General features: G+C 59.6%; 1 protein-coding gene across 1 annotated transcript; it reads right to left on the bottom strand.

Moving 5' to 3' along the window:
- Nucleotides 1-1,566: 1,566 nt before the first annotated feature.
- PRR29 (proline rich 29) lies at nucleotides 1,567-6,022 on the bottom strand. Its single transcript, XM_066336657.1, has 6 exons — nucleotides 5,945-6,022; nucleotides 5,389-5,506; nucleotides 3,261-3,384; nucleotides 2,548-2,817; nucleotides 2,367-2,437; nucleotides 1,567-1,895 (listed from the first exon to the last, which is right to left on the bottom strand). Exons 1-6 carry the CDS (start codon nucleotides 6,020-6,022, stop codon nucleotides 1,864-1,866), a joined length of 693 nt encoding a protein of 230 aa, XP_066192754.1. The 3' UTR covers nucleotides 1,567-1,863.
- Between the last annotated feature and the right edge of the window lie 6,481 nt (nucleotides 6,023-12,503).

The raw sequence follows: 12,503 nt of genomic DNA, 5'->3' as shown, positions 1-12,503 counted from the left end.
CAGGGCAGAGACACCTTCCACTGTCCCAGGTGGCTCCAATCCCCATCCAACCTGGCCTTGGACACTTCCAGGGATGGGGAGAGGAGGGATATCCCTGTGCTGCTGCCCAGAGCCAGAGGGTCAGACCTGACCCAGGTCAGGAGCTGTGAGCAGTGCATTCCCTCATGCCTCCCCATAACAACCCCAGCAGGGTCCCTGGGGTCTCCCAGTCCCCCCAGGCCACTCCTGGGAAGGTGTCACCTCTGCTGGGACCATCCCAGCCCCGCTGCCCCTTAGCTGGCAGGACCTGCCCTCACTCAGCCAACAGCTCTGCATGGCTGCCCCCGCTGTGCCAGGGCTGCTCTTCCACCCACGCCTTCCCCTGTTCCCTAGAGGTGACAAAGATGTCCCCAGGCTCTGGCCATGCAGGAGGGTACCCCAGTTTGACCAGTAACCCCGGGGTTACGTCCACCAGCGGTGTTGCAATGCCCATTGCTTCACCCTCCCATTCCTCTCATTATTCTCATATTAAAGCAAAGATTGGGTCACCCTTGATGAGCCCACCCTTCCTGTCCAGCCCATTCCAAGTGACTCCTCACCTCCTTCCCGTTCTGTATCCATGTGGGAACCTTTGGGTACCAGCCTGGTCTCCCATAATCCCAGCTTTGCTTTTGGATGCCTCCTTCTGTCCCTCCCAGCTAGAGGAGCTGGACCTTCCTGCTGGAATCCAACATGATCCTCCTGCCCCACATTTGGGAGCTTCTCCAGGAGCCAGGCTGGGGAAGATCTGCCCATTCCAGAGCACAGGGGAGGTAAATCCTGCTCTTCACTGGGCAGAGGAGAGGCAGGGCAGCCCACAGTGGGGGTTTAAGGTGCCTTTCTGCATCCTCAGAGCTCCAGACCACTGGCCCTGAGGTGTCCTGCCAGGAGCTCTGCAGGAACCCCCTAAGGGCACAGCAGGGCTGGCACCCCTCTGTGAGGCTGGGGAGGTGGCACAGGCAGGGGACAGCTCCCAGCACCCGAAAGCCTTCATTCCCCAATTCCTTGTGCTTCCTGGGGAGCAGAGGGGTCTCTGAATCCTGGGAAACTCCAGGATTTCCCTCTTTCAGGCTGCTCTCCCAACCACATCCCCACCAAGATCCAGCTCTACCTGTGCTCAGCCAGGAGATCCCAGTCTGGAGCTTCCAGCACCAGCCCCAGCACCCCCTCAGCCCCATAGGCCCTGACAGAACCCCCAGGCCTCCTCTCAGCACCCCCCGAGCACTGACAGATCCCACCCAGCATGCCCTCTCACACCCAGCAGCCCCGGGCACCAACAGAGCCCCCCCCGACCTCCCCAGGCTCTGAGAGACCCCCTCGGCCCTCCTGACCACCCCAGCACCCCCCAGGTTCTGACAGACCCCCTCAGCCCTCCTGACCACCCCAGCACCCCCCAGGCTCTGACAGACCCCCCTCAGCACTCCCCAAGCACTGACAGACCCCCACACGGGGTGCAAGAGGCCCTGGGGCCCCCCAGCCCCGAGGGAGCCCCTGCACTCAGGCACGGAGCCACCAGCCTCTGTAATTACAAATGCTTAATTAGCGACAGCAGGGCGCTCTCTTAACAAAGAAAATTAATTACAGGCAAAGCTGCATTGAGAGCTGGAGGGGCTGATGAAGGCTGAAACCACCTGGGCTGGGGACATCCCCCTGTCCCCACCCATGGGGACACAGCACAGCCTGTGCCACCCTGGCCTCGTGGCTTGGTGGGGGTGCAGTGCCCAGCTGGGATCGAGGTGTCCCCGGGGCCAGGGACAGGGCTGGGGCACCCCTGTCCTGTCACCCCAAAATGATGGGAATTGTGGAGCAGCCATCCGGGAGCTTCAGGATCGAGGGAGGCAGAGCTCACAGCCCCTGCTCCTCTGCACTGTAGTACTCTGTGGGGACAGGGATTCCTGGGGTGGGGTGGGGTGGGGTGGGATAGGATAAGATGGGACGGGATGGGATGGGATGGGATGGGGTGGGGTGGGGTGGGGTGGGATAGGATAAGATGGGATGGGACGGGACGGGACAGGACGGGGTGGGATGGGATGGGGTGGGATGGGGTGGGATGGGATGGGATGGGATGGGATGGGATGGGATGGGATGGGGTGGGATGGGATGGGATGGGATGGGATGGGATGGGATGGGATGGGATGGGATGGGATGGGATGGGATGGGATGGGATGGGGTGGGATAGGATGAGATGGGATGGGATGGGATGGGATGGGATGGGATGGGATGGGATGGGATGGGATGGGATGGGATGGGATGGAGACAGGGAGCAGGGAAGCTCAGCCTGGGATGATGGCAGTTTGAGCTGTTGCTGTCGGGGGCCATGGGGACAATGTCGCCCAGGGTGTCCTTACCCGCTGCTGGGGGGACACCGGGTCCCACCGTCCCGGTGGCACTGGGGGGCGGCGGAGGGGGCACAGCTCTGCTGGAGAGGGGCAAGGACAGGTCAGAGGGACTGATGGTGTCCCTGGAGCCTGGCTGCGGCTGGAGGTGCCGTCACACCACGGGGGCACCGAGCCCCAGCCCGGCACTCACCCCTCGGCCCCGGGTGAGGAGCGCAGGAACCGCACGGGGCCCGGGCCGGGGGCGGGCCAGGGGATGTAGTGATGGTGGAAAACCACGGCCTCCTCTTCCTCCTCGGCCTGCGAAGGCCCCAGCAGCGCCTGTGGGGAGGGCAGGGGCAGAGCTGCACAAAGGCCCGCTGTGGCTTTGGGAAGCGGCTGCTGGGGCCACAGAGCGGTGGCAGCCCCACAGATGGGACCGAAGGCCCGTGTGAAGAGCCTCTCTGATCTGTGTGAGACCCATCTGAGCAGGCAGGGTCCGGTCCTGGCCAGCCCTGGGCTGGTGGCACTGGTGTGAGGGCCAGGAGGTGCCACAGCCCAGCCCTGCCCCAAAAGCAGCATTGTTCCTCCCAAAGAGATGAAATCTTTCACATGGGCTTGGTTCAAGCTGGATTTTTAAATGGCAGCCCCTGCAGAGCCTTCCTGCCTGACTGAGCTGTGTTCCCAGAGGCTCTTCCCAGTTGGGCTAAAGCTCTGCCCGAGGGCCTGGATGGACTCTGAGCTGTCAGAGCTGGGGTTCAAACCACCACAGAGGCCCCAAAACCACAGAGGCTGCTCTGAGCGGGGCTGGGACCACCCAAGTGCTGCACCCAGAGGGTCCCAAAGCAAGATAAGGTGATCCCACCCTCCTGAACAGCCCTGGGAAGGTCCCTCTGTCCCCTCTTTGGTCTCTTTGCCCACCCAGACCCCCTGAGCCTCACCTGGGTGGGGGCTGGCCCCGCACCAAGGGGCATCAGAGCTGCCATGGCCAGGCCATGCATCAGCAGCTGGTGCATTTGGGAGGTTTGGATCAGCATCAACTCCATCAAATCTGCCGGAGAATTGGAGATTCTGCATCAAAGAGGGAGCAGAGGGAGGGCAGGAGGAGCACAGCCCTGGATGAGTGCCTGGGATGGCCCCAAGGCTCCTCCCTGTTCCCAAGCGGTGGGAGCAAAGCCAGACTTCCCCTCCCCTGGTTTGGAAGCCCCATGTGGTGTTTAAAAATTATTTTGCTTGGATAAAGCTTGAAAATTGCCATATTTGCGCCTTTTCTTCCTTGCAAACGTGACTGAACAGCTGGGCTGGCTCACAAGGGGTGATCACTGGGGCTAGAGGCACCAGACTTTGCACCCATTCTGGGGAGAATTTCTCCAGCCTGAAGTGCTCAGGGGTTTGGGAAGCACCTGCTCTGGCACCAGCAGGCAGACACAGCATCCTTGGGGTGGCCCAGAGCATGCCAGGGTCGGCTCTGCTCTGTGCACAGGGCTCAGAGCACCCCAAAGGGGCAGGAGCTGGGGCTGCACCATGGGAGTGATCCCAGGACCCCAATCCCCACTCCTGGGAGCTGGATCTAGGTGAGGAGCAGGGTGGGAATGTTCAGTGTCTCCTCACCCCTACCTGGCTCCACATGAGGAGCTGGGCCCAGGGCAGTGTCTGTGTCCCCCTGGCTGGATGGCCACACTGAGGGTGGCTGCTGAGGCAAATCCATACAGAGGAAGCCCCAAATCTGGCTCTGCATCCCCCCCAAAAATCCCCATTTTCTGCAGTTATGAAATTCCCCTGGAAAATTCCCATAAACATGCTGGATTCCCCTGAGATGCTGCTGGTTTCATCCACCCAGAGCAGCTGTGGCTGCCCCTGGATCTCTGGATCCCAGGCCAGGTTGGACAGGGCTTGGAGCAGCCTGGGACAGTGGAAGGTGTCCCTGCTCATAGCAGGGGGCTGGAACTGGGTGATCCTTAAGGCCCCTTCCAGTCCATACCATTCTGGGATTCCCTGGTTCCATGACCTGGAGTAAAAAAGGGTTTGGACCGCCCCATACTCCATGTGCCAGATCCCCAGAGCTGCCAGGCTGGGCTCCCAGGACATCAGGAGGTGGCTGTTCCTGCAGCCAGGAGCATCCCAGCGCATCCTGGGACTCTGCTGTGCTGGCTCTGGGAGCAGGGAGCACCCCAGCAGAGGAACAGAAGGAAGAGAACCAGGGGTGGGACATGGAGTGCTGGAGGCTCTGAATGGATCCCACCCATCCCACGGGGCCTGGGCTGGGTCCCTCTTTTCTTTCCACACTGATTTTTAGCATCCTTTTTCCTCCCCGGATTTTTAAGGACAGCTCTGCCATCTCTCTCCCGACAGCACAAGGTGACTTTGCCCATGGTGTGTCCCCAGTGACCACAGCCCCCTGGCCCTGCTGTCCCCAGTGACCACAGCCCCTGGCCCTGCTGTCCCCAGTGACCACAGCCCCCTGGCCCTGCTGTCCCCAGTGACCACAGTCCCCTGGCCCTGCTGTCCCCAGTGACCACAGCCCCTGGCCCTGCTGCTAGCCCCCTCAGCCCAGATTTGCTGCAGACTGGGGGCCCAAGGTTGGGTGAAGCCTCTCTGGACAGTGGCACAGCCCAGACTTCCAATCTCACTCAATCTGACCTCGCAATTCCAAGGAGCCCATGGCACTCTGGCCTTCCCTGGGAATGACTGCAGGAAATGGGGTTTTGGATAACAAAAACAGGTGAATTTTAGAAGGAAAAAAAAAAAAAAAAAAAAAAAAAAAAAAAAAAAAAAAAACAAACCCCAACACAACAACAAAAAAACCCCAACCAACCAACCAAAAAAACCCACCACCAGCCCCAGGCTCTTCCCCAGAAGCATCTTGGAGCCAAGATTTGGTAAACCCCCGAAAACTCGCATTTCGTGGGGCCAAACATCTCTCCAAGGACGGGATGGACATTCCTGAATGTGGCTCAGCCGCGCTGCCTCTCACCCTGGAAGACGCTGGGAGAAAGGCGCGGCTGAAGTCAAGCCGGGTTTAGCGCTGCCCTCCCGCAGCTCTGCCCGCACGCACCTCCCCGGACGGGCGGGGGTCCCGCGGGGGCGGCCCCGGGCCCGGGCAGCTGCTGCAGGATCAGCACGGGCGGCTGCCACACGGGGACGGCTCCGGAGGGCGAGCCCACGGCGCGGAGCTGGAAGGCAGGAGGGGAAGGAAAAACCCGGGATCGCACGTTCCCGGTTAATTCAGCGTCCTTCCAGCGGGGCGGCAGGGACAGAGGAGACACGGCGGGTGGCAGGCGGGACGGGAGACGGTGACGGTGGCGGGGAGAAAAGGGGACGGGGGTGGTGGCAAGAGAGGGGACAGGGCTGGTGGCGGGAGGAGCACGTGGCCTGGGGGAAGCGGGACGGGAGAAGGGAATGGTTGATCTTCCCCGGTTTTCCCAGGAATCCCGCCCTCCCATCCTGGCTGACTTCCAGACCTGGAGAGCCCCCACCTCTGGGGACAGGTCCCTGTGCAGGGATGGCCTTTCGGGGTCTGCAGGGCACCTCCGTGCCCACCCAAACCTCCGACCGCAACCTCTCTCCACCCTTATCCCAAAATCCAGAGGCAGAAGCGCTCCGGGGCTCACCCTGCCTGGGACAAGGAAGGTCCCTGCTGGGATGTCCCCCCAGAGCCCGCGGGGGTCCCCGGCTGCTCCGCCCTCCATGGCTCGGGTGCGAGCGGAGCGGAGCTGCGGCAGGAGCCGGGATCGTCTCCAGGGCTCCCGGGAGAAACAAAGCCTGCCCGGAGGGAGGCTCAGCCGCGCCAGGAATGTCCCCGAGCTGGTTTTCCCGGCAGGAAATCCCCGCGAAAGTCCTGGGGATACTGGGCTGGGGCATCCGTGTGTCACCACGGGGCTGGGCTGTGTCCCCGACCCTCGTGTCTCGTGGTGAGAGGAATGAAAGGAGCAATTAATGGGTTCTGAGCCTCATTAGGGAAGGGGGGGGGGGGGGGGCACTGGATTAATGAAGTCTCCCCAAAACTGGGGACAGAACCCCCAGAGTCTCACCTAAAATTTGAGTGGCAACCCCAGAGGCCTCCAAAATTCTCAGTTAGAATTTGGGTTGGGAACCACAGAAACCTCCTCAAAGTCTCCCCAAAACTGAGGTTGAGATCCCAGAGACCTCTGTAAAATTGAAGATGGGATCCTTGAACTTCCTCTAATCCTCTAATCCTCTAATACTAGACGATGGTACTCCTAGAAATGCCAAAAAATCTCCCCAAAATTGACATGGGACCCCTGAATTCTCCCCATGGTTGGGATGGGACCCCCAGAGATCCCTCCAAAATATGAGTTGGGGCCCTCCAAAGTCTCCTCAAAACTGGGCATGGTCCCTGGGATATCACTCAGCCTCAGTGCCACCCCAGGGCTGCTCCCCAGGATGTCACAGCCTCAGTGCCACCTGGGGTCCCCAGGATGTCTGTGTTACCCTGCCGGGTCCCACAGGGCTGTCTCCCAGCTCCCTGCACCACGTCCCCAGGGATGCAGTGACCAACCACTGCATTCCCCGAGGAAACCTTGGAATGAACAGCTGGAGCCTCCCCAGAACTTGGGCTGAGACCCTCAGAAACCCCCCCAAAACTGTGGATGGAAACCACAGAACCACACAAATATCTTCCCAAAACTGAGGATAGGAACCAAACGTCTTCCATGAAATTTGGGTAGGAACCCCAGAGACCCCCAAAAGTCTTCCCAAAATTGGGGGTGGGAACCACAGAACCCCCCCAAAATCTCCCCATTATTTGAGATGGGAGCCCCCAGAGACCCCTGGCATGGCTCCTTCCCAGGATATTCCCAAGGGGATTTGTCCAGCAGAGCACACCAATCTCCTGCTTTTTCCCTGGCAGAGAGCTCAGCGTGTCCCCGGCTCATCCCAGGAAATCCTGGTAATGGGCAATCTGCACGAAACATTGAATTCCAGCAAAATCCACTCTGTCCCCCCAGAGACCTCTACCGATCCCAGCCCTCCAGCCTCAGGCACGTCCCCTCTGTCCCCGCAGCCGCACTTCCCAGCTCCTCTGGGAGATTTCCACGGGTATCACATCCCAGATCTGCCATGCCCCAGTGCAGATCTGGGAGCTTTTCCCGGGGCTGCAGCCCACAGCCAGCTCTGCTCGGGAACAGATCTCTCCCAAAACTCTCATTCTGCCCCAGAAGGGCACTGGAGACCCCCCAAAATCCTCCCCCTGGGCTCTGAGCCCAGCAGCCTCAGCCCCCAGTCCTTGGCTCCAGTTTGGGCTATTTTCTGCTTGATTGGACTTTTCTCCGTGTTCCTGATTTTTCCGACCCCCTCTGGATTGCTTTTCTGCCTTTTGTTATAATCCTAAATTCCCGTTATTTGCCCATTTAATTACTGTGCTGCTTCCTGCCCGTTTTGGCAGAGCCCAGCTGGGCTGATCCTGATTTTATCTCCTCTTTCTCAGCGAGGGTTTCCTCACCCGAGATTCAGACTGTTTAAAGTCCTTGGCCCTCTAAAAGCCCCGAGTCGCATTGGTATAAAAAAGCAGAGTCCTCAAGGTTTGTCTTCAGGTTTCTCGTGATGTTTATTATTTGGTATCTCAGAATTTTCTCTGCTCCCAGCCGAGGTCTGGACAGCAGCTGGGACACGAGGTGACTGCCCCTGATGGGATGTTCCCTTACATTTATACAGAAAACTACGTATCGGTTATTTACTATTTCATAGCAATACCTAGTGCTCACACTGACAGGGTCATTTCTCCTTTGACCCAATCCACTCTAACTACTTTGTGCCATCACCACCCCAAAAGATGGATGAGGAAGAAGGAGAAGTACATGAGGTACCACCCGAATTCCACCATCTTGTCCCCATTTACCTCTATTCTATGAACCTTTAAACTACTGAATTTTGCATCTTATACTGTGCTAAACTACTCTTTTCACATCCCAGTGGTTTGCAATTCCTCTCTCTGTGCTGGGAGCCTCTCCCATGGGCTAAAATCAAACCCAGTGTTTTCCTGGGCTCTGTGCCAAGGTCTCTGAGCCCCCTGAACCAGCTCCACACTCCCCTGTCCAGGGCTCAAATTCCCTTCCTTGGGTCCCAGCTCATCCAAGGGGGTGTCCTGGACTCCAACACCCTTAAGAGGGATCCAAGCACCGGGATGGGGAGTGAGGAGTCTAAGAGAGCCTCGTGCTGGGGGTGGGATATGTACGGTGACAGGGACCTGCCTGGAATGTCCTCAGCCTCCCCATTGGCAGCCTGAGCCCCTCTGGGGGGTCATTACTGAGAGAGGGGAGGAGAGAAAGAGGAGAAGGAGAAAGAAGGAGAAGGAGAGAATTTGGGAAGTTTTCTTGAGCCAAAGCAAGCACAGGCAAGGCTGGTCCCGAGTGTGTTGTGCAGCAGGACAGGGCTCAGGCCTGGCTCCAACCTGTCCCCTGTCTCCTGTCCCTTTTCAATTCCCCCAGAATCTCCCATCAGCCCAACTCCTAAACCTCTTCAAAGCTCAGGGCCATGGAATTCGGGTCAGGCTGGGGACAGTCCCAGGAAGGGGGCACTCCTGCCCTTTAGAGAAGCAGGAGGATCCATGGCCAGAGGGACGTGAGTGACAGGACAGGAACTGGCCTGGAAAGCAGAGCCTGGGCACAGGGAAATGCCAATGTTGAGGCAGGTGGGATGGGGACAGTTAGCAGCTGTGGCTGTGCTGTCCTCAGGACACTGCCCAAGTCACTTTCCGTAGGGAGGAATGATGTCCCAGCTGGAGGTGCCACCTCTGCTGACCCCTTATGTGACTCATCCACATTGGGAGAGGTGACAGCCCTGGACAGGTTTGTGTTCCCACCTTCAAGTGCTTGGTGGGGACACATAAAACATCCCCATGGAAAACCCAGGAGGGATCAGAGGATTCTCCAGCTCTGATGAGGATAGATCCCGCTGTCCCCTGGAAGAGCCACCCAGTTCCAAGGACACTCTGAGGATGCCCAGCAGAGGATTTGCTCCCTTTGAAAACTCTGGAGTCCATCTCTTACAGCAACTCTGGGACTTCTTCTGGAAACTCTGCAAAACTCCCCCCTACACCCAGCCCAGGGAAGGGATCTCAGCTCCATGCCTGCTCAGGCACAGGGTGAGTCCCAGGAGCTGTGCCTTGGACCAGGAATTTTGCTTTTCAGGACCAAGGCCTTGGAATGGGGACAGGAGGGACAGGGACCCTCTGCCACCCCTTGGGCCATGTAGATGCTGCTCCAGCTCCTGGAATGGGATCAGTGGGATCCAGCCCCTCTCTGCAGGGCATCAACCAACTTCGGCAAAATAACAGAGCAGAGGCAGGCAGGGCATGGTGACAGGTCAGACCGGGAGCACCGGGAACACCGGGAAGGTGAGGAACAGAGCCCTGGGGTGCTCTGGAGGTGACAGCACATCCCTTGTGCCACTTCCCTTCCCAGGAGACCAAGCGGAGCCAGAGAGATTCCCAAGGTGAGGAAATCCCGGCAGGACCAGCAGCCTTGCCCAAGACTCGGGGGAGATGAAGAAAGGACCGCTGAGGCAACACATCCCCCCAGCCCCTGCTGCCTCCCAGGGCCTCCAAAACCCAGTCCCAGAGCAGTTTGTCGCTGCACACGGGGACAAACCCCGGCTGTGGAGTGGCAGTGGGGGAGCTGCTGTCCCCTGGGCTGTTCACCATCACGCTGTCACGTTCAGGCACTCTGGGCACACCTCTGGGGACAATCTCTGTGTCCGGAACTGTGAATGGGTTTAAGCTCCTCATTTTGAACGATAACTACAAAAAATCCCCTTTCCAGGAGGTCTCACGTTGCTTTGATCTTCATCATCCCCAAGCTGTCACCCCGCCATCGAGGGCTCCTCTGCCTCCGAATTTCCCTTCCCAGACTTGTTTCCTTCCACGGAGCCCCAAATCCAGGAAGAGGCAGCTGGCGGGGGCGGGGACCTCACCTGGATACATCCCTGGTGGGAGGGAGGCGGCACAACCAGTGATCCCAGCCCTCCCTAAATGAGCGTTTGTCACCTGCAGGAGGAGTCCTGTCGGTGACTTCCTTTGCTTTGCACCGGCTGAGTCAGCCCCGATTCGCGGCGGGATCAATGGGAACGCCCGTGGCTGCGGGGCAGCCTCTGGGGACATTCCCTGGGGCCTCGGCAGGGACACAACCGGCGCTCCCCGCCACCGGGGCCGTGCTGCCACACCACAGCCGTGTGCCCCAGGCAAAGCCTCCTGGCCTGTCCTCTCCTGTCCTGTCTCCTCCGCCAGTCTCCACTGCCACTGTCACTGCCGCATGAAGGGACACCGCCACCCCATAGGGGACCCCCTGGTGGCAGCCCCGAGCGGGCAGGATTTGGGTCCGGGGTTTGAAATCCACAGAGTCTGTCCTCATTTCCTTCCCTCTTGCTCCTGCCAAAGGGGACGATGACCCAAGGCCAGCAGGGCTGGGCAGGTCACCCCACACCGGGAAGGAGGAGGCCAGGCCACCACGGCCTGTCCCCGCTCCTCCTCGCCGCAGGAAGATCGGGAGCAGCTCGGGAGTGCGTGGGCTGGGAATCACCCGAAGGAGCCCCGGGGCACTCCATCCTCCTGGGAAAGGGGAGAGGGGTTCCCATCCCACAGCGATGCTTTCCCGATTTTCTCTGCCTTTCCAACCAGCTCAGCCTCCTCCCAGCCTGAGGACAAAGCCGGCGGCCGAGACGGCCCCAGATGGGCCCCGTGGGGACACCTGGGGCACGGGCAGGCCACTGCGCCCTCAGCGCAGCCCCGTGGGGCAGTGCCGAGGGGGCCGCGGGCTTCTTCCAGCAGGGACTGTTTAATTCGGGCCTTAGGCTCCGTCCCGTTTATGGGCTGCTGGAAAATGATTCCTTTGAGTGGTTGCGTTTCAGATGTTAATGAGCCTGGCCCGGCCTCGGCAGCTTCGGTGTCAGCAGAACCTGGGGCTCCGCCTTTGCCGCCTCATTTCGCCAAACGAGGGCTCGGAGTTATTGCGGACCCGGTTCTTTCATCCGCGTTCTTCAGGGTGATCTCATTTACACAGAACTTCTTAATGGGACCCGCCTAAAACTGGGAATGGGACCCCTAAATATCTTCCCATAATATTGGGGATGGGGCTCCCAGAAACTCCCAGAAGTCTCCCAAAAACTAGGGATGTGACCTACAGAGACGCTCCCCCCAACATCGGGGATGGGAGCCCTAAAGTCTTCCCAGAATTTGGGGTCCCATTATTTAAATAAATAAGATAGTGACGTTTGAGTCAAAATTCCCCTTGCTGAGGGGGCTGGGACTTTCCAGTAGGGAGGATTCTATAAATGCATTTATTTTACATACCCACGTTATGTATTTATATCTGTTTTATACATATTTTTATATTTACAGACAAATAATTTAATTTTTTTTTTCTGTAAGAAGGGCCCAGATGCTGCTTGAGGTTCTGGATCCAAGGGCAGCCCCGTCCCTGGGGGAGATCCAGGAATGCAGCTCCAGTGTTCCCTGCTCTGTGTCCATCCCAGGTTCTTCGTGGCGTTCCCCAAAACCTTCCCTGCTCTGTTCTGGGACGGAGGTGACAACACCTGGCACACACCAAAACGCCAAAATCGCGACCCCAAAACCCAGGGCTGGGCAGAGTTGGGGTCAGTTTGCAGAGGGGCTGTCACACACCCATCTTAGGACTTTCTGGGCAAGGGGGAATATTGGGGAGGGGTTCGGGGATGTCCCAGGGAGGAGAGGCAGGATGGGGCAGGGGACAGGGCAGAGACAAGGACAGCAGCATTGCGGTCACCCTGGGGCTAGCAGAGCCCCGCTGAGGCAGGGCTGGAGCGTCCCTGTCCCCCGCACCCCAGCCCGGCTGCGCCCCCACCTCCCGCAGCCTTTCTCCGGCGGTTTTCCAGCGCGGCGGCCCCCAGGGCTCGGTGTCCCCGCTGAGCCCCCCTGGGCCCGGCTGGGGGCCCCGAGTGGCCGGTGGGTGCTGGGGGCAGTGCCAGCCGGGGGGCCCTCCCGAGCTGCTCCATCCAACCCCAGCGTGGGCAGGGGGAGCGGAGGGAGGAGCCTCCAGGTCCCAGATCCCGGAGCGGTGACATCCAGGCTCGCGGAGAGACGAGCCCAGCGGCGCCGGGGACAGCCACAGCGCGAGGACACCCGGGCGGCACCGAGATCGGCAGGGAAGGGTCCGGAGGGACACGGGACAGGACAGCGCT

This window comes from Sylvia atricapilla, chromosome 27 (assembly GCF_009819655.1).
Source record: "Sylvia atricapilla isolate bSylAtr1 chromosome 27, bSylAtr1.pri, whole genome shotgun sequence".
Classification (NCBI taxonomy): domain Eukaryota; kingdom Metazoa; phylum Chordata; class Aves; order Passeriformes; family Sylviidae; genus Sylvia; species Sylvia atricapilla.
This window is presented reverse-complemented; position numbering and strand designations above follow the sequence as displayed.

What these genes read in the sequence shown, in the direction of transcription:
- PRR29 (XM_066336657.1), bottom strand. Translation starts at nt 6,022, where the DNA reads ATGGAGGGCGGAGCAGCCGGGGACCCCCGCGGGCTCTGGGGGGACATC. An exon ending in CCTTCCTTGTCCCAGGCAGG is followed by an intron (nt 5,507 to 5,944) that starts GTGAGCCCCGGA and finishes CCTGCCTTCCAG; the next exon opens with CTCCGCGCCGTGGGCTCGCC. An exon ending in CGGTGTCCCCCCAGCAGCGG is followed by an intron (nt 1,896 to 2,366) that starts GTAAGGACACCC and finishes CTGTCCCCACAG; the next exon opens with AGTACTACAGTGCAGAGGAG.